The sequence below is a fragment of the Stegodyphus dumicola genome, chromosome 4 (genome assembly GCF_044657685.1).
Source record: "Stegodyphus dumicola isolate Sdum_Otavi_A_Nest chromosome 4, ASM4465768v1".
Classification (NCBI taxonomy): Eukaryota; Metazoa; Arthropoda; class Arachnida; order Araneae; family Eresidae; genus Stegodyphus; species Stegodyphus dumicola.
Window position 1 is genome coordinate 135407760 of NC_140771.1, and position 22288 is coordinate 135430047.

The 22288-nt window shown below is 32.6% G+C and overlaps 2 protein-coding genes across 2 annotated transcripts in view; one reads left to right on the forward strand and one right to left on the reverse strand.

The window, feature by feature from the left end:
- Positions 1 to 22288, forward strand: part of LOC118196927 (glucose-6-phosphate exchanger SLC37A4-like) — a 145732-nt gene that overhangs the window by 78895 nt on the left and 44549 nt on the right. The window lies entirely within an intron of this gene.
- Positions 1 to 22288, reverse strand: part of LOC118196930 (uncharacterized) — a 56124-nt gene that overhangs the window by 26911 nt on the left and 6925 nt on the right. The window contains exons 2-3 of the mRNA XM_035368402.2: positions 11981 to 12077; positions 10307 to 10359 (exon numbers count right to left, since the gene is read on the reverse strand). Of these exons, the coding sequence (XP_035224293.2) occupies positions 10307 to 10359; positions 11981 to 12026 (99 nt within the window). The 5' untranslated portion in view covers positions 12027 to 12077. The remainder of the gene's footprint in view (positions 1 to 10306; positions 10360 to 11980; positions 12078 to 22288) is intronic.

The window sequence follows — 22288 nt, forward strand, 5'->3', positions numbered from 1 at the left end:
AAGTTATCGCTTCAAATAATCGCTCTGGTTTTCATTAACTCCTCAGCTTTAACAACTGAAATTTAAATTATATCAACAATTGCTTACCTCATTCAATCAATTCCATATAATCCGTGATTCCCCTCTAGTTATCTATAAACATATATTTTTCAAACACGTGACAAATTTGTCACGTGTGTAGCAAATATACGCTCTTCAGTTGACTGATTTATCCCTCAAATAAAATCTGTAATTTAAAGTAAAATAATTGTATGGGATGCTTCCAATTATGTTTTTAAATTACTGTTGCAAAGAGAAATTATCCGAATTTTAACTTTATTTAATAACTTCCGCTATCAATTTCAAGAAAGGCTTCTTTCTGAAGGCAGAAAATCCTTATTGTTTTGTTTTAAAATTAATTATATGAATATAATAATTTTTTCTTCAAATTCTCGAATAAGATTTTGGAACAGAAATGAGCCGTTATTTTTAAGAAGATCAAGCGAGGAATAGAAAACACAGCGTTTTTCTCGTATGCATGGAATTTGCTCTAGCAGAATTTTTTACATCCATTTACATGAACATTCAGACCTGTTATGTTTCGAAGCAATGTAGAGTAATGTAGAGATTTACAAAAATATGCCGCTTGAGATTCGAGAAATTATCGAAAAAAATCAAAAAGAAATTTCAGACATAAGAGAGATAGTTTGAGGTCTATTTAGAAAGTATTATATGTTTTTTTATAATGATGGTTACCAATAAAATAACTATTTAATGAAAAACATTAACCATATAGTAACTGTTTATAAATATGAATCTAAAATCCATCATTTCAAAATTAATCTGCACCATGGAACCGTACGCTACGGGCATTGCAGATATCTTTCATCCACTCACAGATCAGTATTTCAAAAAAGAACATAATCTTTACTTCACGCTTCTGCTTAATGCGTACTTACTTTTCCATTTTGCCTGACTTTGCTGACACGTTGAGAATAATTGCTGTTTGTCGTCCATTGTCTGAAAATGCAAGCTTCTAAAAATTGGTCTAGAAAGCCTATTGGGTGCCTGATGGTTTGTGATATGTATATCAAGAATGAGTTGTCCAGTAATAAATTATGTCTTGTCTTCGGCCACATCTGTCTGTAAATGTCATCTTTATAGATATACAGAAAAGCCTTCGCCAACTTGTTGCAACGCCACCATCTTCAATACATTGCAGCTGTCGCCCAGCCATCAAGATATTAGATATATATAATGTGTGTGTTCTCTTTCTATAATTACTGTTTTATTAATTTGTCATTTAATTGTTTTTGAAATATGATTTATTTCCTTTTATGGAATACAATAATAAAATTCCAAGTAGATCGAAATGAACAATTTTTATATCATTTTTTAATTTTTAGCCAAAATGTTAAAGCATCCAATGCTGTTCAGAATAATTGTAATATGAATGGAGAAGACATTGTTAAAGGAAGAATTGCATTGAAACCGTTTTTATGTTTATAAAGGGGTAATTCGACTATATATACTCTCACTGTGACCCTCTTATTCAGTTCAATGAGGATGGATTGGACAAGTTTATCCGAAAGGATGATTGAAATCTACATCCAAAATGCATCCAAATTCCAAATGTATATTCATGTGATACTGTTTTCTTCATTTATTGGATAATATCCAGAAAGAATTGTTTCATGGGCCATACGCTCTGAACAAACAATGTCATTGCTCCACTGTTAGAGCCAATTTTCTCACTCATTATAAATTTCTCGTGGACACAAACAGAGATTTCTTTATTACATCTTTAGCGAAGATGGAAAATGAAATGTTTACGCCAATATAAAGTAAGGAGAGACTGTCTTTATTCCGACAACCGATCAACATTTCAAACCAAGCTTGAATGCATTCATGCTTAACAGCGTTATGCGTTTAAACTTAAGAGCATTATGCGTTTGGTAGGGTTGAGAATACAATAACAAATTACTGAAAACAACAACATGGTCGTTCAATCTGAGTTAAATTAAATTATTTATAAAAATAGCTGAATGAGAGGAAATTTCAGAAATGTAGCAAATGGTATACGAATATTTTATCGTTTCTCCGAAGACAACATACGTTCAGAGTGATTTTCCGTTGCTTCATTGTACTTTTCGATTTATTAAGTGTTATTGTTACTTTATTGGCGCTTTATTTTTCAGAATGCCAGTGCTGTTTTTCAGACTCGTATGTACGTAATTTGATGTACATCCTATATGTATATAATCTAATATATGGCATTTACATCTATAACGTATTTTTTTTTAATTTATTTTAATTTTCGTTTTAATTTTTTATCATTTTATATCATTCTATTGAATGTTTATCGATCATTTTTATCTTTTTGCTCTGAAAGATTTGCTAAATTAAATCTCATGAAATTATATTATACTTAGTGTACTTACTTTTACATATATATATATTCACATATTGTATTCAAAACTGGGTGGATAATACTTAACTTCCCTAAGTATTGATTGTAAATAATATGTAATTCTAAATCCGAAAGTTTTCAAAATAAGGTAAGGAATTTTATGGAAAACCATTTTTTCAATATTACGGGCAAGAGGTTATATAGTTATAAAAATCTAGCTTCTTATATGCAAAAATTCCTATTAGCAAGAGATTCATAATGCTTTAATATGTTATTCTGGCACCAAATTCCTGCACTCTTATGTATCAAATTCGTGAATTCATTATTTTATTTAGAAATTTAATAGTAAGTGATATTTTACCCAATATAGATCAGTTAACTGCCAAAACAAGCAACTTTTCTTCAGTTTCTTATTGAACTTAATTTAAAAAGTTTTAAATTTTCTGAATGATAAGATTGGCAAAGTGGTAAAAAGTAAATTCGTTCTTGAAAAGAACTCGTTGAAGAACGAAGCATTATCATTGTCATACAGATTATTAAAGCATCAGGAATATTTTAATATTAATTGAACCTTGCACCATAGAAATTATATGAAAATTATATAAGAAATTATATGAAAAATTAAGAATCATTTCGGTTTACCCAGTACTGAAAATACTTCCATAAAATGTCATCTCGAACTTCGAAATTTTTGTTTAATTGGATCAAAGTCTAGGATCAATAGTTAAAGAAAGAAAGCCTCTTTTGCACACCCTCTGTGTATTTAAATATAGTGTATACATACGTGTTCTATTATAGGATTTTGCAAAAGCATTTCATCTAATTTCGATAAAGAAGCAGGAAAAAAAATCGAATAATTAGACATTTGAGTTACAAGAATATCAGCAAGGTACGTCTATGTAACACCGAAGGTTCTAAATAAATAAACTTACTGTACAAAATATTGTTACTTAATAACGAATATTTAACCTTCAAATTAATTTTGGATTTATTTTCAATACATAACATAGTTACAGATGCGCTTTGTTTAGAAGGATAATTCCTTTTCTTAATTTTGATATGCGAAAAAAAATTATGTGTTTTGCTTAATAGCCAAAATAAATTGAAACAATTTGGGGGAAATAACAAAGGGAACTGAAGAGATACATTATTTTTCCTACTAAAGGCGGTAGACTGCACTCTGTCTTTAAAAAGGTGTCTGATTTTTTTCTACATTCAGTTTAAAGAAGCTGATAATAACTACTTATCCATGCTTTAATTGATTTCTGCCATATAAACGCCATCTTTTAATTAAGAAATGATATTTCGTAAAAGATTCTTATTTATGTACTTTTTGTATATGCATGAAAAAGATTATCCCAGTACTTTATGAGAAAAGATTATTGAACAATAAGGAAAGGAATTATCTTCTATGTATGTTCTGACAGATCTGAAGAAATATGGATAGTGTAATTTTCTGTAGTATTCTGTGGCGAATTTCAGTTAAAGGAAAAATTACCAGTCATTTAAATTAGTTGATTTCGGAAAACACAAATGTTCGTCATCCGGGTTTCAGCGGCACTCTTACTTTCAATAAATTCCTTATATATATATGATTATGTCGACTGGTTTGACCAGTTTTTAAACTAGAATAATACGCCCAGACAAAAAGAGAAGAAGTGAGTTTCCATTTCAGTTTCTAGGAAACAATTCGCTTTTTTCTTTTCTCAAGGAATCATGACCATTGTTACCGTCATATAATCACTCTTATAAACCTCATTTCTATCATCTTATCGGTAGTGGGTAACTTTCGTTCAATGTAGTGACAGGCGCTACTCGAAATATGGGTGTGTGAGCATGAAGAAAATTTCGTTTTCCTTCGAAGTCGATTACGTAAACTGCATAATGATGGTTATAAAGCTATTTGTTATTCCATTAATCACTGTTCCTCTAGTATATGATTTTGCGCAATGCCTGTCAAGTTTTCTTTTTCATTTTATAATTTTAATGAAAATTGCACTGCTGTTGAAAAATAAGCGATGGACAAGAAACTAAACAATGGCATAACAATTTTTAAGCGGATTTGAATGAAACGTATGTAAATATTACTACAATATAGGGCACTAACGAGAAGATAATTCGTTGAATGTTTAATAATATAACGATATAACCAAACGTAGATCATAAATGGCCAAAAGCCAGCAAATAATAGAAAATATGTTTGAAACAAGGATTAAGATTTTCCTACCTAAATGGAAATTTATCTTAATTTATGTTTCGAATAAGATTTCTGAAACAGTTTTTGTCAGATCATTAGAGCTTCTTAGGGTTAAAGATCTGAATTTCATCTTCTCAGAGGGCTCCGCTATTGGTGCAAATAAAAAAATATGAATAGACAATTCAAATATCTGATAACTTTCTAAAACCATTTTGCTTACTAAGGTTGTTAAAGCCGAATTTTTCTTAACAAGACATAACAAGAATGTCTCAATTTAATATTAAGGGTAGTTACTGTGCATTCATCAGAACTCTCTGCAAGGTATAAAAACAATGAATGATTTTAATAGCTCGTCATACCAACGTTAAAATATTTGAGCCGCTGCAGTGGTATTTTCTGCTCTGGTGTGGATTATGATTTCTGCCTATATTAAAGAATAATACAACAGAAATGTCTCCTGTTGCATGGACACTAATGGATGATGTCGCGTTTCTAGTGCTCTCTCCATAAATACGCAATTAAAATCCGCTTAAATGCAAATTATTATTTAGAGGGTGGGAAACGCTTATCAGAACATATGAAATGGATACTCATTATAACAAGGTACTTGAAATTATTCATAAGCATAACATAGTATTTCTATGGAATTAAATTAAATATCAGTAACAAAAATTGCTGTTAAATTGCTGAGAATGCTTGTCAACAAATATGTTAATAAATTAATACAGATGTATTAATATAATAGAGGTGGAGCGTTAACATCGAAGAACATGTATTAAAAATCGCAATATGTATATCAATAAATCTGATCATTCATTCTTCTCTTTGTGTCAGCGAAAAAGCAGACACTGATTGGTCATAAATCGGAACACAAAATGATGATACGAAAATCCTAAGAAAAGCTCTAGTATATGCAAAACTTGAAGATAGGTGACGGAGGACGGGGACGCCTGGTGTTTAACAGAGGTAAACAGGCATATGACCCGCGCCCTCCCCTATCTACCGGGAGTTTATTGAGGATTTAAAAGAATTATTACATTGCCATATAGGGGCCGATGAGAGATACATTGGCTACACACGTGCGTTGTAAAGAAATTAGGAATTTTGGAAGTAGAAAAGATGAAAAATGAGCAACACCTTCGCCGGGAAACCACGGACCTCTGGAATACGAGCCCAGCGTGCAGACCACCACACCACAAAGGCATGCCAAGAAGGCGGGAGAAATACCTTATATACCTCCTTTTAAAGGCGCCTGGCGTTTTTAGGGACCCAATCGCCAAATCCTGGGTGTGGAGAATCATCATCCACAACCCTTTTATTTCGGGGGATACTGTAGAGTCATTAGGTAATTTAGAAGCAGGAAAGATGAAAAATTTGCAACGCCTTCGCCGGGAATCGAACCGCGGAATGAGAATACAAAATGGAATTTGTCGGCACCGAAAACCATATTGACTTTTCGAATATTTACGAGGTAATGAATTGAGATTGTGTGACCGAGACTGTAAGAAACTGTTACGAATTTTATATACGTGTAAATAATTTTAATTAAATTTTATGCAAATTGCAATGTGTTTTGTATAGTGTAATACGGAAAGACTCATATCGCGAAACATCGTTGGAAAAATGAGTGTGGAGGGGTAAGTCCATTTAGCATTGAGGTAAATGGCTATCTCGCCAAACCAACTATGGTCATTTGGCGACTAATTTTTGTCACCAGATTTGCGAGACATAGCCAAAAGTCGCCAAGCTTGTCAGCTATTTGGCCACGTTTTGGTCCGATTCCTGTGTAACTGTATCCGGCCCTACTTAACTGTAACTATGTATGCCTTCCAACAGTTTCGAGATGTCGAAGGAACTAAGTTCTAGGCGAACGGGGCGAAACCACATAAGTTAGGAGAGAGCAGTGTAGCTCAGAGTATTGAGAGTTCAGTATACTAAAGAAATCACCGTGCGAGCTTCGCTTTTAGATGCGCTTTGCATTGTCTTGTGTTCAACATTCTTAGTAGTTTGAAATGGTAACTCTTGATTGTGCTTTGTCATATGTAGAAGAACTGTGCGAAAATTTTTGTGTGCAAAATTTCAAAATTGTAAAGTGCTTTTGGAAAAATAAATTTCATCAAACTGTCATCGGTTCTGTGTACATTCAATCCATTGCGAATCAATACGCACGTAATTGGTCCGATCCCTGTGTATCCCCCGTACTGGTCCGATCCCTGTGTATCCTTTCAGGAGACTTTATATAATACTAATTCAAATTCCGAAGTCAGTCTTGGATAGAAGGAGAATATACTGGACAGGGCGACAGAAGGAAAATACATTGGATCTGCTAAGATATCAAAATTTCAGAGAGTATTTCAGCAGTCTGAATCATCTTGATGTGTTAAGAGTTTTAAAGTGATATGTAAGGATATACTTTTTAACTTCCTGCATTAATTTTCGAACACTATAACATCTTGCTAGTGATTCTCCCTAAAACTGATGATAAGTACAATAATTGACAACGTTATGGTAGGCCTTGTTATTCAAGAATTTAAGAAATGCAATAAAATTATTTTGTTAGCTTTTTTAATGAAGCTGCTTTCTGTTTGTAGAACTTAAGGGTATTTTTATGAAGCTACGTTAATTATTTTAGTTACATACTTTGTATTTTAAGAAGCTTCCTCCATGTGGTCTTTCTTCTGTGGAATTCTTTCAACCTGCATTTTCTCAATTTTCCACTCACTTAAATTACTATCAATTGTTAACTTCCTGTTTTCAATTAAATAAATTAAATGTCTCTAGTTATTTGGAATACAGGGTGCCTTTTAAATCGTTTTCGGATGCATGTGTTATTTTCCTTTTTCAAATGATTTTATTAGAACTAAATTATCTTATTCTTATTAAATCTCCATGCTTAAAATATGGCTTTTAGTTTAATTTGAACTACAAGAGACAGTCAACATAACAATCAAGTACTAGGTTTTGGGATCTGTGATATATGTGTGTGCAGAAATGGAAGGGAACTAAATCGGAATCAGTGACATTCCGCTAGCAATTTTACTCATTTTGGCATCCATTTTGTCGCATGGATTCTATGTTCATTCTTGAACGTATAGCACAGTTGCCCCGAACCTCATATCGAATCTCTCTCTAGGAGTTTTCGCTTTCACATGTCATTTGGATGTCACATTTCCTCTACACAGAGAAAAAATATGTCAAACAAAAATCTCAAGTTATTGAGGATGTAATGTTTTAATTTCAATACAACCAGTTAAAAATTGAAGTAACACTCATTCAAAAACAACGATTCACTTATCAAGCACTCTTTCACGTTTTGAAAAAATCGGATGTAGACATCCCATGACTTTCTTGTAAGCTTATTAAATTATACACATTTTTTGCTGCACTTCATTTAAATTTAGTTTCTCGAGTTATTCTAACTTAATTAACAGATTCCTCAAGGCAAGTTGAAAATCACATCAAAAATTGCAAATTTTGAAATTAAGTATTCCGGTCAATTTTTATTGCACGGAAGTCAAACTTCTTGTATTTTTATTTTTTCTTAACTAGTATAACACTTTCCTGAATATAAGTGCAGGAATCGAGAGACCGCATTAAAAGTTAGGTTTCGTCATTTGTTCAACCAATGATTGTGAAAATAAAAGTTGGGTAACAATTTTAAGCTGATTAAAAGAGAGATGCACAACTAGTTGTTACAGTAGTTCCATATGCAAAATTTCAACTTTCTACGATTAATCATTTTTGACGGATGCGAGATACATACGTACATACAGATGTCAGGAAAAAAAAGCCATTTTTAGCTCATTTTTACAATGCGTTTTGAAATAAAGGGTCCTTTATTCTGTATTCCTTAAAGAGTTGTCCACCAACGGCCGAGCTGTAAAATCGCTGAACACTGGTAGTTCGGTGCGAGGTTCGAAGCACGCAAACGTGCTTTCTGTATGGGCGTGTTTTCCCCCATGTATAATGTATATACGAGCCAGTTTACCTTAGAAAGTTCTCCACAAAATCATCCGTCACCTTAGGCAGATAGCCCTCGAGGGCTTTGCCATAACCAAATAAACAAAACCAACTTTAAAGAGTCCTTTATTCTGCACGTTCAGAAATCATGCAAAAAATAGTCCAAATGTATTCGGGAAAGGTCAAAATGGATATTTCCTTTGAAATCCGAAACCCGAAAGTTTTCGCAATTACAGTACCTCCTTTACTTTGCGCGTGGAAGTAAAAACAGATAAACAGGCTTAGTCATCTGTAAACGTTTCATCATCACTATAAAAGAAATTTTGACTCTACGGTCATCCGCATGAAAAAGGCCAAAATTAAATTCAGCTATTACATTATATATTTCGCAACTCAATAAATAACTTTGTCGATTTACCGTATAAAGAGAATGTCACAGCAACGACTGAAGCGTTGGAAACGTCAAGATCATAAAAATATTTCTCGTTAAAAGTAAGGGAAGAAATTTCAATCCAGTTTATGTTTCGAGTTGCTCTCTACAAGTTGAATCTGTTTTGGTAGCATATTAAATTTCAAATAAATGCAGTTTTATGCAAAGTAGTAAATAAACAAATATCGGTGGTTGTTTCGTTATTCTGAGATACGTCTTCGCGCGTGGCGAACGTGATATATTCTAAAAATGAAACTGACATGTGTACTCTACGAGTTGTTACAAAAACGTCGACCGTGCAACGCAGACAACTAACGACTACGAGCGTGTCCGTTCGCGACTGAAGAATTCCGAAAACGAAATCTTTAATATTGTTCGACGGTGCGTGAAGTTGAACGCTTCTTACTAACAACAGCATGACTTGTATACGCTGAGATCTTAGCGTGCCTGCGAAACAATGGAACGAGACAGCAGTTTTCGTTGCGCAAGTGGAGCAACAGTATTGTTAGCAGAAGCAAAAGCGATTGTTTATTCCATCCAGAATATTTCCCCAGTTTCTTTCTTAAATTAATTCACGCGCTGGAGGATTTAGATGGTGGTGGTGAAGGTAGCGCATATGCGTTCCTTTATACAATGAAGCTTTCCAGAAAGAGCAGTGAGCGGTAAGAGTTCTTAAAAGGATTCTGAAAGTAGTATTTCTTACACCCGAATGGCATAGGAATGCTGAAATATTTAGAGAAAGCATTGCTATTTGTGTTATTTTCCCCTCTTCTTTACTTACTAAGAAAAAAGATTCGTACTGGGCTTCCGTCTAATTCAAGTGGCGGTCTCCTTGCTTATGAATTAAAAATTCAATAGGAAAGTTAGTTTAATTTTGTTATGGATCATGAATACTACGTGTGATAAAATACTGACTATTTTCTCAGAATCGCCAACTGATTAGTTTTTAAATTTTTTGCGTATCTTAAGTTACAGTACATGACGTTACGCTACCATTTATCGACCACACAGCTTGGTAAATTACCAGTTTTACGTGTTGCCATTCTACCAGACTTAAAGTTTTAGTTTAACATTCATCGCTACCTAGCAAATTGAAAGCTGTCATAGATGTTATCGGTCCGAGTGACACAAGATCGAGAACTAACCTTTCAAATTAAAAGTGTCTTTCATCCACCTAGTGGTTTAAAGCTCTCTTTGTCTCTCTCTCTCTATATATATATGTATAATTATATATATATATATATATATATATATATATATATATTTAATTAAATATATTTTATTAATTAAATTAGTAAGTATAGAAAGGCAGTCATTTGAATTTACTTACAGCAACGGATCCATTTATGTTGGAAGCATCGATGACATTTATTCTTGAAACACCTATTATAAATAAGGAAGAGAGCTATTATATGATAAATTGTTTAAAAACATTACTAAAAAGCATGGTAAAATGCATATTATGATATTTGATAAAACTTGTATTTAACTTACGCTGTTGGTAATGAATGTATAAATAGCATATGCCCTCAATGAGCCTTTAATTTACACTAAATTTAAGAAATTTCTAAACGTTTTTGATTGAGCTAGTATTTAAATTAACGAAGCATAAATAATAACTGGAAACAGTGTTTACTTTAAGGGATAAATTATTACTTGAGGCAATCAAATTTTTTAGGAGTTCAGAAGAACTCATGTAAATAAATTTTGAATAGGAGGCTGGGTTTTTCCCATTTCCGAAGAAAAACATTCTTATTAATTTCAGTAAAAAAGATGTAAAAATATTGAAATTAAGATATATAAGGGCACAATAAGCAAAGTTGCCCACCAGCGGCCGAGCGTTAAAAGCCGCTGAACACTGGTAGTTCGGTCCGGAGTTCGAGTCCCGGCGAACGGGTTGGCTGCATGGGCGCTTTCGTGGTTTTCCCTATGTGTAACGTGGATACGAGACAGTTTCCCTTAAAAAGACCTCCACGAGGTATCCCTCCCTTTCCGTGTGGTCCCTAAGGGCGGAGCACGTAATAAGCAAAAAATAAATAAATAAATAAAAATAAAAATAAATAAATAAAAATAAATAGATAAATAAGCAAAGTTATTCATAACGAAGTAAAGAATCAATAATCACTTTTTTTCTGAAGAAAACCGAAAATTAAATTGGTAGTCCTAAAAGATGCACTCACTCATCGAGAAATATGAACAGCTTTTAAAATACAAAACTTTCTACATTATGAAAAAATGATAAACAATGAAATATAAAAAGCAAATGATACAATATTTATCTTTCTTTTTTTCCCTTAGTTAATGGTACAGCCTAAAATTATACTAGATATCTGAACATAAGTCTTTTCTAGATCTAGCAAATGGAACCTCTTATATACCTTTCGCGCTTAATAATTGCATTCAGGCTATTCTTTTAATTATATTAGACTATTATCCCCAAATTATATTTAGACTATTATCCTCAAATTACAATAAAACATACCAATATAAAAAAAATTAAATTTTTAGATCAAATTACTAGATCAAAGATTAAATTTACTAGATTATCTTATTAGATCAAATTTTTGGATTAAAAATTTTTAGATCAAATTGCAAGGACAAATTTTGAAGCACATCATTATCAAGTGTCTTCCTTTAATAAAAATACTGTGTAAGAAACTTCATGGTGATCCCTCCCTAAGACGACTGTCCTTGCAAAAGACCAATCTTCCTATGAACATAAGTAAATAACATTACTGAACATCAACAACAGTGATGTTCTTTAAGTGTTAAGCTCTAAAAGAACCAAAGTTGGCATAATTGGTCCAATTAATGCCAACTTTAACCCATTATATTATGGTATTTATCAAATGATGCTACGGTTCGTAGCATAATTGACAAAGTATATCAACCAATTATGTTATGGTTCAATTGGTCGTCTTCGAAACTTTTGATGCTATTTACAATATTTATAAGCTAATTTTATGTAATTTATAAACCTTTTTCTGAACACTAATTGACATACCTAACAGGAAAACTACAAATGAAGCGAATATCCTCTGTAAACCCATTTTTCTTGCGCTAAATCATATTCTTATCACAGCGACTGGAATCCATGATACCTGCAAATAAAAAAAAATATAAAATGCTTAAATTTTTCAAGGAAGGGAGTAGATGAAACTACAAATGTTAAGAAAAATAATAATAATAAAATTTTGAAAAGAACACATTTTTCGCAGATGATATTTCATAACATACTCCACTTTAAACTACTTAATTCTCTTTAGAGGAGATATAAATGACTCTCCATTTTTTTTATTCCATTTTTTTAGTTTTAGAAAATTTATCTCCATTTTTTTAGTTTGTAAATAACTTGTTAATCAGGATAGAAGGAAAGTCATTTGAAACTAAAATTCACAGATAAACTTCTGGGAGAGTCCACAGCAATAGGCTTATTTTTATTTACTTTTTTTTTTTTTCTGTTTGTTTCTTTTCACCCACGTACACAAAGTATATCATTATACTCCACTATCCCGTTCGAGTTTACGAGCTACAGCCTTTCATTTTTTTTTTTCGTTGCGTAAAGTCAGCCGCGTCTTGAAACACTGATAGTTGTGTATGCGTTCTGTCGATCTATAATTTATTTTGTGAATTATGGCAACGAAGTCAATCAAAATTTCAAAAATTAAGAATGAAACAACTTAGAAGTGATACTAAAAATCGAAAAGATGCATGCAAAAAATATTCTCAAAGCAGTGGTTCTTGTAAAGACAATTTACGTTATGTGTCAAAAGAAATTGTTTCACTGTAAAACACAAGATAACCGTGTGAATTAGGAGTCACTTCTGCAAAGTTTTAATATACTAGATATTGAGGTTACATATTTTTAATTTCAGATCCCCATTTCAGAGTAGTGCTGCTGTTAGCATGCGAGTTCAATACTGGGAGAACTTTCGTATACTTTGCATCTAGAGTTTCTACCAAAAAGGCAATTCCTCCTCTAGTACTAATGAGTCTGTCTTTCCTAATTACTGTTTGTTCTTTTATTTTTAAGTTCAGTTTAGGGTATGGTTTACCGTACTTGGGTAAGAGTCCCTCAGAGCTCTCTGCTAAGTCATCTTCTCTTCCTTCTGTATTTGAATACCATTGACCCTCAAATCAGTGCGAAAGTGGCTTGCTTTCCCAATGACATTGCAGTCTGGCGTACTCACTCAAATATTCCTTTTTCGCAAACGGTTCTTCCATAGCAAAGGGATGCAGGGCATTGGAACTTGGTCAAAAGAACTTAATATAAATACTGATAAAACTAATTAACGTACTTTTTCTACTAATAGGAAAAACGGAAAATCTTTTCATCCTATTATAAGTTTGTATGGTTCTGAGATCAAACAGATTTCATATCCCTAGGCCTAACACTAAATACAGAATTGAGATTTTTTTTACAACACTTTAAACAAATCTCTAACAAAGCCTTAAAAAGGCAAAATATTCTAAAAAGATTATGCGGTGAATCTTCGGAATCAAGACCAAAGACATGTATTTCGCTTGTTAGGCCCACTCTAGAATATGCTACATCCATATGGACACCGGCTTCATCTTCTGTAAAGGAAAGGATCGACAGCATTCAATACAGGGCTTCCAAATTCATCATTAGAGATGTTTCGGCCACAAACATTAAAGCAGAAACTGAGTGTAGCCTAACCTCCTTGGGAAACTGAAGCCACTATCAAAATTATTTAGACGCCATCAAATTCATAAACGAAATTCGAAGCTTTGCAGACTATCATTTCTCTAATAAAACATTCAGAGCATGCAGTGGGAACAATAGACTGAAAAGGTTCGTCACCCTTACAAGTGGACCAAGAGATCAGAAAAATGTCTTACAGCTTGAAGCTATTGGTATATTTAAAGAAACCACTTCTTTCCATCCGTCCCTCTCCACACTCAGTTATAAACTTAAATTTCTTACAACCTTGCACCAAAAAAGAATCAATTGCATTACTTAATGAGAAAGGTACCGACACCATAAATGAACTTACAAACTTATTTCCTAGCTACTGCCTACACAGATGGTTCCTCTGACTTCGATCTCAATAAAGGAGGCGCTGGAATACATTTCATATACGCAAACGGTAGACATAAATCCCATAAAGTTTCTGTTGGAGAAATTGCCTCAAATTATGCCTGAGAACTGGAAGCTATTAAGTGAGCTTTGAATATTTTTCACTCCATTGAAGTTCAGAATTCTAGCGGCATCATAATTTTCTCTGATTTCAAATATGCGCTCGCGGCGATCCAGAGGGACAACTCTCAACTTACCCAAGATATTCTTGTGCTCGTAAACACAATAATAGGTGTCCCAAAAGACTTCAGCTTACAGTGAATTCCAGCGCATGTCGATATTTCTGGCAATGAGTAAGCCGACTACCTTGTTAAAGAAGTTCGAAATGATACTCAACTTTCCAACAGTTTAACCCTTGCCACTGCAGATGCACTAGCCAGCCGAAGACTCCTCTCCTAACAAGTTAAGAAAAATCTATTCCCGAGCTAAACTGCTACCGAATTATTTCAAAGTATTTCATCTACCATAGCCAGAGGGATAACAAAACATTTTAAAAGAATGAAAATATCCCTTGATGGTCAGCGAAATGGAAATTGCTGCCCTTACTGTTCTGTTATACAACTTTCTCCCAGTACACATCTTTGCCTGTCCTTCCATACCAGCCAAGCTCTTCAGAATTGATTTTATCCCCCTGGAGTGCCAGCTCTTATATTCTTCTACGATCTTCGACATCGCTAGAGCTGTTTTCGTTGCTTTTGGCCCTATTTGACCTTTCTGCACTAACTTTTGGAGAAGGTAAGAACATTTCAGAGCAGTATGCGACCTGACTTCCGATCGCCAGCACTTTCCCCGCTATCGTGCTGATCTTATACTAATCACCTGAAAAATTTATGAAGCAGAGAGCTTCGGTTGTTTACGGCAGGACATCAGAATTTATAGCAAGTAATTAATATGCGATAACACAAAAATGAGCATACAAACACGCAAGAAAACATTGTTGCCATTAACACAATGCGTAAAGTAACAGATAATTTAATATAATAATATCCTTTATAGAAATATATTACTGACACCTAAGATTGACCAAAAATTGCATTGTTACCGACCAGTTGGTCGTGCCTGGTTTGGTTAATGAGCGATAGATTTCTTCAGTTTTAATTTTTATACAATGAAGTCAACGCTATCTAAACCGACAGTTCTTTGTAGGAATCATTTCATTAATAATGTTCATAATTAATGAATAATTCTGATGTCATATAATACGTACCTCATGCAGAATCATTTGATTTTTTTCCCCTGTTTCAATGCTTAATCCGCATTTACATGAGGGTAAGTATTTTTATTAATAATAAATAATAAGAAATAATTTATAATAATTATTAATTATATATATTGTAGAGTCATTAGGACTGTCGATGTCAGAAAGCTGAAAAATGTGCAAAGCCTTCGCGGTGACTCAAATCTGGACCTCTCGAATACGCGCCGAGTGTGCTAACCGTTACACCACGAAGGCATGTTTGGCCCCCTTTTAAAGAGCGACTGGGATTAGGGTGCCCATTCGCTAAATGTTGGTGGTTAAGAAGCAAATTATGATGATTCTTAACCTTTATCCATCCTTTAATCTATCACCTTTTAGTTTAGTCACCACTGTAGAGACATTAGCTTATTCTGAAGTAGGAGACATGAAAAATGAGCAATGCCCTCGCCGGGACTCGAACCTGGATCTCTTGCATACGCGCCGAGTGTGCTACCGTTGCACCACGAAGGCATGCATAAAGGATGGAGAAAATACCTTATAATATAATTTAAAATATTAAAATAATTATTAATAATAAAAAGATAGCTGTATTTTTATTAAAACGTAAATCGCAAACATTGTTTGGGAATTCGTTATTCAGTCATGTAAAAAACCAACTGACAAGATTAGAAATTTTGCACGCAAATAGGCAACGTGTTGTCTCAAACAAAGGCTGTGAATCGCCGAAAATTAAGAGTAATGTCCTACACAAATATCTGAGAGTCTTAATATAGGTAACATGATATGTACCCGAGAGGAGTCAGTTAATTGTTTATATTTTCTTGTTCCTTCCAACAAGGAAATAATTACCTTCCTTCACGGTTATAATTCAGTTTGATGATTTTCCTTGATCTCATTGTGTAGGGTATATCAACCAAAAATTATCAAATACAAAATCAAAAAGAGTTCTTTCACTTTTATTGCTTTCTAACAGGAAAATCAAAATCAGATTGGTTTTTAATTTTCCACTGTAGATAATATCTTTGTAAAGATAGTCAGGTTCATGCACATAAAAAGCAACATTCCTTGTTTGCCTCCTTTGTACACTCTTACTTACAGCAGAGAAATTCTGAAGTTTCCTCAGATAAGTAATTCAGAGAAACACAAACGTTCAAAATTCAAAATCTTTTTCCGTAAAGCATATCACGCTTTCTTGCAGAGACCTATTCAATCCTATTTTTAATCTAAAATGCTTCCCTGCAGCATTAACACAGACATAATTTACATAATTGATTTTTTTAGTAGATATCGAGTGTCAAAATCAGCAGTTGAAATTTATTTGTGTACTTCTTTGTTTGCCGTTAGCGAAGACACTTGCGACTTTCATTTCCTCTGTTTCATTTGTGTTTCGTAAGTGGAAAAGCTATACGTGAAACAGAAATTAGAAATTTTCTTTTTCTGGAGTATGCGATGAGCCTGTACTCCAGAGGTGAGAGGATTTATTAGATAAAAACTGTCGATAATCAGTTTAAAATATTTAAAGTAAAATTTATTGTGAAATAATTTTTTTTATATTGCTATAAAAACATACTCCATTTGCTTCGTTAAACACTGTGAGGTATTAGAACTGATTTCCTTAAAAGTTTAGGTTCGAAGAAAATAATTTATTGCTATTTAGCGCTCAGCGTGTATCAACTTTTAATGTCACCTTCTTTAGTACATCCCTCAGTATCAAGGCCGATATAAAAGTATCTAACATCCCCAAGCAAAGAAAATTTAGGTGCATCTAATGTATGAGTACATAATAATGAAATTTGTCTACGATTACTATCTGTAATTATATAGATGACCTTGCTACTTTTTGAAGGTGATCTTAGAGAACATGATTATTACTTTTTATGTTACATTCATCTTGATTAATATATTTTAATATATTTTCACAAGTACTGTTTACTTTCAGCAGAGATTGTCGTAAAAAAGTAATTGCCACAGGAATTCCGGGATACATTTATTTAAAATATTCAAGTAATACTTATTTAGTATTAAATTAAGCTTTATTTAGTATTAAATTTAGCTATATTTAGTTTATTCTTTAAAAATCGAAAAGGTTGAACCATCTGTATTTTCTTTGGTTATGTAAACATACTCTAGAATTTGAAGCTTCTATGCAATCTCCTAAGTTTTTCTTATAGTAAAACAGTCTTACTGGGCCTATTCGTAGAGTTTTAGAATATCTCCATAAAAACCAGTTGTTTGAATGCTCTTTAATCCTCTTTTTATGTTTTTCTGAATTGCTGAAATGTTCTCAAAATGGATTACTGTAGAAAACGAAATAAGCAATTGATACAAAATCTAGAAAATAAGTTGGGAGGATTTAGTGCAAAACAGAAAATTTTCTGACTTAACTCGTAGACTTCTTTTCAAGACTTCTTCGTTGAATTTATGCTTTTTTGTTTTGTTTTGTTGAATTCAATGTCTACTGTTAAGTTAAGGATTTTTTGTGAGCTTTCCAGTTGAAAACGATCTTCAGTAATGGTCTTTATTGTCTTTTGAAATGAAAATATTTATGGCCAAAGCGTTTTTTTTTTTTTTTTTTTTTTGTTCTATCCAGATTGCTGTTCCTCTGGATTATAAAGAGAATACTGTTTTTATTTAATTGTTACAACCTGTTATGAAAGATCAAGTGTTGCCTGTGTTGTACGGTGCATCCATGAACTCCATCAGAAAGACTTTAATGAGAGGGCGGGGAAAAAAGAAAGAAAATTTGTGGGGCTGTCGGTGGATGTGTGATGAAAATTCCCGAAACTTTAAGAGCTGAAATTTACTCTCACAGTTCCACGAAACATTTCGAAGTCGAGGATTTAGTCGTATATTTGGGAGTGAATTGAGTATCAGAAAGATGCACTAACTAAACAAGATACTGATACTTGAAGACAGGTAGCTACTAACTAAACAAAAATTATTTGTACCTTTTTTAATTGAAATTCACATTTATAAACGTATCAAACTCTCACATATGCAACAATGTTATTTTAAATCTCTACTACCATTTACTAGGTAATGTTTTTATTTCAAATTGCATGTCGGTATTGAAAAAATGCAGACAGCGACTTAATGTGATTTCGGGAAATGACTTTTTCTTGTAGATAAGACTATTGGTAGTTCAAGATGGGTTCAAATACTGGCCAATGAACTGGCTGCATTGTATAACTTTTATACTAAATTTATATGTACGTATATACTATCGTATAACTTTTATATTAAATTCATATGTACGTGAATGTGAGGCAATTTCCTTTAATAAAGCCCTCAACGAAGCCATCTGTCCCTTTTAATCAGATAATCCTACCGTGTTTTGCCGATTCATTTAAAAGAAATGCATTCCAGAAGTACAGCAAAATTCAGGATAATCAAAGTTCAGTCTTCTAACTTGAAGTTTGGAGTAGAATTTATAGATGCATGATTTATATATATTTATATATATATATATACATAAGAAAAGAGGTATAGAAATAATTTAAGGAAAAAATAATCTAAAAAGAACCAGATGAAATAAAAAATAACTGGAAAGATCTGTTCAAAATTCGAGAAAAAAAAAATCTGATATCCCCGAAATCTTCGAAAATTTTTTAAAAACTGTCAAATCTAATTGCGGAAATTCACGCTGCTATAAATTTACTATCTTACTTATAATGAATTGAAACGACCAGCTGGCTAGTTATAAAAGCGCTCGTACGTGCTCCTTTCTGCTGTATCTCTAAATTGATATGCTTAAAATCGTCTATAATATGCATTAAATGTAGCTATGTTAAAAATATTGTATTTTAAATTGGCTTTTGATTTCGTAGTGACAAATGAAGAGAATTAATTTCTCACATAAAGAGAAGTTTCGAGAAGTTTTTGCATAAAGAAGGTTACATATAGAGAAATAATTTGGGTTGACACATAAAAAGAATTAATTTCTTAATTACTTTTCATTACTTTGGAAGGTCATCACTGGAAATAATATAGGAATATAGGGGACGTCGGGGACAACTATCGATGATACTCATTCAGTTTATTTTCGCTCTTCATTTTCAAACATTTATCAAAGTAATGGGGAATTTTTTATGTTTTACAAATGTAATAATGCTTACTATACAATATTTCTTTACTTTAAAAAAAATGAGACACCTTCAGTTCTTGTGAATGATTCTTATGAATTGAGCTCCCATTAAATTGTTAATATGCAAATAAACGCATTCTTGAACTTGTTATGCCACTGCATAGACAAGCATACGGAATATTTTACTAAGATTTTATAGGCACATGTTAAGAATAATGGCAATGTAACAATACATCCTATTAATATGAAGACTGACAATTTTTTCAATGATTAATATGCAAATAAATCTCCTGCTTTAAATACGTCTAACTTAATCGCTGTTGAGTACAGTATGACCTTAAAACATCATTCCAGGCATTCTTTGAGAGAGGAGCGTTAAGCGAGCAGTTTAGGTCAACGGCATTTGTCTCAGAATCCTTGATATATGCGCAATAATAGAGAAACAAACCCTCTGAAGAGATCCTGCTGTTATGAGCGATATTTGTTACGGTATTGATTTCATAATACATTGTCCATTTTATTTCTAGGCCAAAAGAACAATGACGACGATTACTAACTGCTAATCGGTCGAAATGAAACGTTGTGACAGCTATCTAGTAATCTGGAAAGAACTTTGAGGAACAGAAATTCTGTGGATTAGCTTAGAAGAAAAAAATTTAGCTATAACATTGCATTTATTAAAACGCCACTATTAGAAGGCGAAGAAGTATACTGCAAGTAATCTGCGATCAGTACGTAACTAAAACCGTCAAAGAATTGGCTCTCTTTTTAAATATTACCATTAAATACAGCATTCCGACAATGACTAATTTTAAGTTTTTTTATATTTTGGCTTAGTTGGTTGTAAAGAAGATGCAATATATCGACAGATTTGTTTCAATAGATTACTGAATTGATTCAAACAAATCTGCCGCTAGTTTAAAAGAGAGATTAACAGCGAGATGTTTTCTTGAATAAGACAGGAAGTAGAAGATATTAATTGTATAATAAATGACTTCCGTTCTATTTGGACAGATAAATGTTATCTAGAATCGACTAACTATGGAATACAATTCAATGGATAACTTCGGTTCCAAAACGCAGAACAGCTTAAATTAAACAAATTTATTACGGAGAATGACTTAGTTACATTATAAATAAAATTTGGCGTGTAGTCTTAACTTATATCTTGTATTATATATGTATATATATATATATATATATATACATAATTAACAGGTTAACTACTCATATGTACTAATATGAGTAATTAACCTGTTAATACGTTCTTAGAAGACTTTAGACAATGGCTTTTTAATCTCTGACTGGATATCCGGAACAGTGGTAGAATCAAAAAAAGCATAACAATAACCTTGAAGAACCGTCAATGGCGAAATGAGTACACATTGTCATTAACTTTAGATCCCAAGGATATCAGTCAGACTTCTGTCCATCGATTATCCGAGTTTAATCCACTACATCCCAATGGAAGAGTATGAAAGTCAACCTTTCTTGCCATACTACTAACCTCTCGAGAATTTTGGACTGATGTAATTTATATGCCCATATTACGCAAAAACATGGCAATTACAAATTGATGTGCCTTATTACGGTTTCCAGCCAAGATCCATTATCGTGAAAACTACCTCCGTTAACAATGAAAACAACAGCAGTGAAAATGGTGAAAACATGATTAAGAATATTTAAAACTAGTACAAACACATATTATAATTGAACCAAATGTAAGGAAGAAAAATCATTCTAATAATTCTTCTCGTCATAAACTCAACAATAATGTAGTGCATCCACTAAATATTCAAGCGTAGAAATCTGATCAACAAAAACGAAGTAACTCAATCTGTCAGTAGTTAAGAAAGAGTAAGTAGATCAAATGGTTATAAAAATCTCTCCACCATTTCGATATTTAGAACGAAAGTCTTTCTTTATACAATGCTTTTCTCATAATGTCTTTCTTTCTTATTTTAATTACGAAAGAGCGAAAGCAAAAAAAATAGTTCCCTACTAAAACAATGCTATTGCTTAAGCAATAGTAATAATAATAATCTAATAGACTTTAAAAAGAGGTACTTTTGCCATGCACGTTTGTTCCTCTGCCCTTAATAGTACTTTTGGGGTCTTTTTGGTCTGTGCGTTGTGCTTCTATGCAAGTGAAAGTCGTTAATCATGTGAGTCACTGTAAACAAAACTTCAGAAAAAAAAAAAAGAATTAAACGAATGAATATGTTGTAACTGTTGAGAAAGATACAGATTCTAACCTGACATTTAATTTAGATATGCTGTTGCGAATTTAATAGCCATTTCAAGATAGACTGTTTGGAAAAGCCTCCCGTTCCTTTATACCTTCGTATTTTCAGAAGCATGTCAGTTTCTGATTGTAATTCGTTTTTTTTTTAAACTAGGTCACTAAGTTCTTGCCCACTCCGTCTGGGAGAAAAAGAGTAAACGTGTTATTACCATTACGCCAAATTAAACAAATCGCTCAAAAAGGAAAGTCTCGGTAAATCGTCAAAGGGAATAATTAAGTTCCTTTAAATTTTAATATATATTAAATTCTAAGTTTACTTTAATTGATAAAAGTAATAAATATAATTCCACTTTCAGAAAGCTGGATGCAAACATACAATAAAAGCCACTGTTACGTTATCAACTAAATCCGCAAATGGCAAATGTACAGAGTGCATTAATTTAAACTTTAAGGCTTTTGAAAGTGTGACTTTTATTTTGTGTTGATTCAAGTACAAGAAAGTTAACACAGCTCAACTTCAGTTTTTGATTAACTCAGAAAGAAATCGGACGTTTTTAGCCATTTAGGAAATGTAAAGTAGATTGATACATTGAAAATATAATAGCTACATAATGTAGCTAGTTTACAGACTGCAGTTACAGTGTGGATTTCGAGGGGCTCCTTAATTTCATACATTTGAAATTA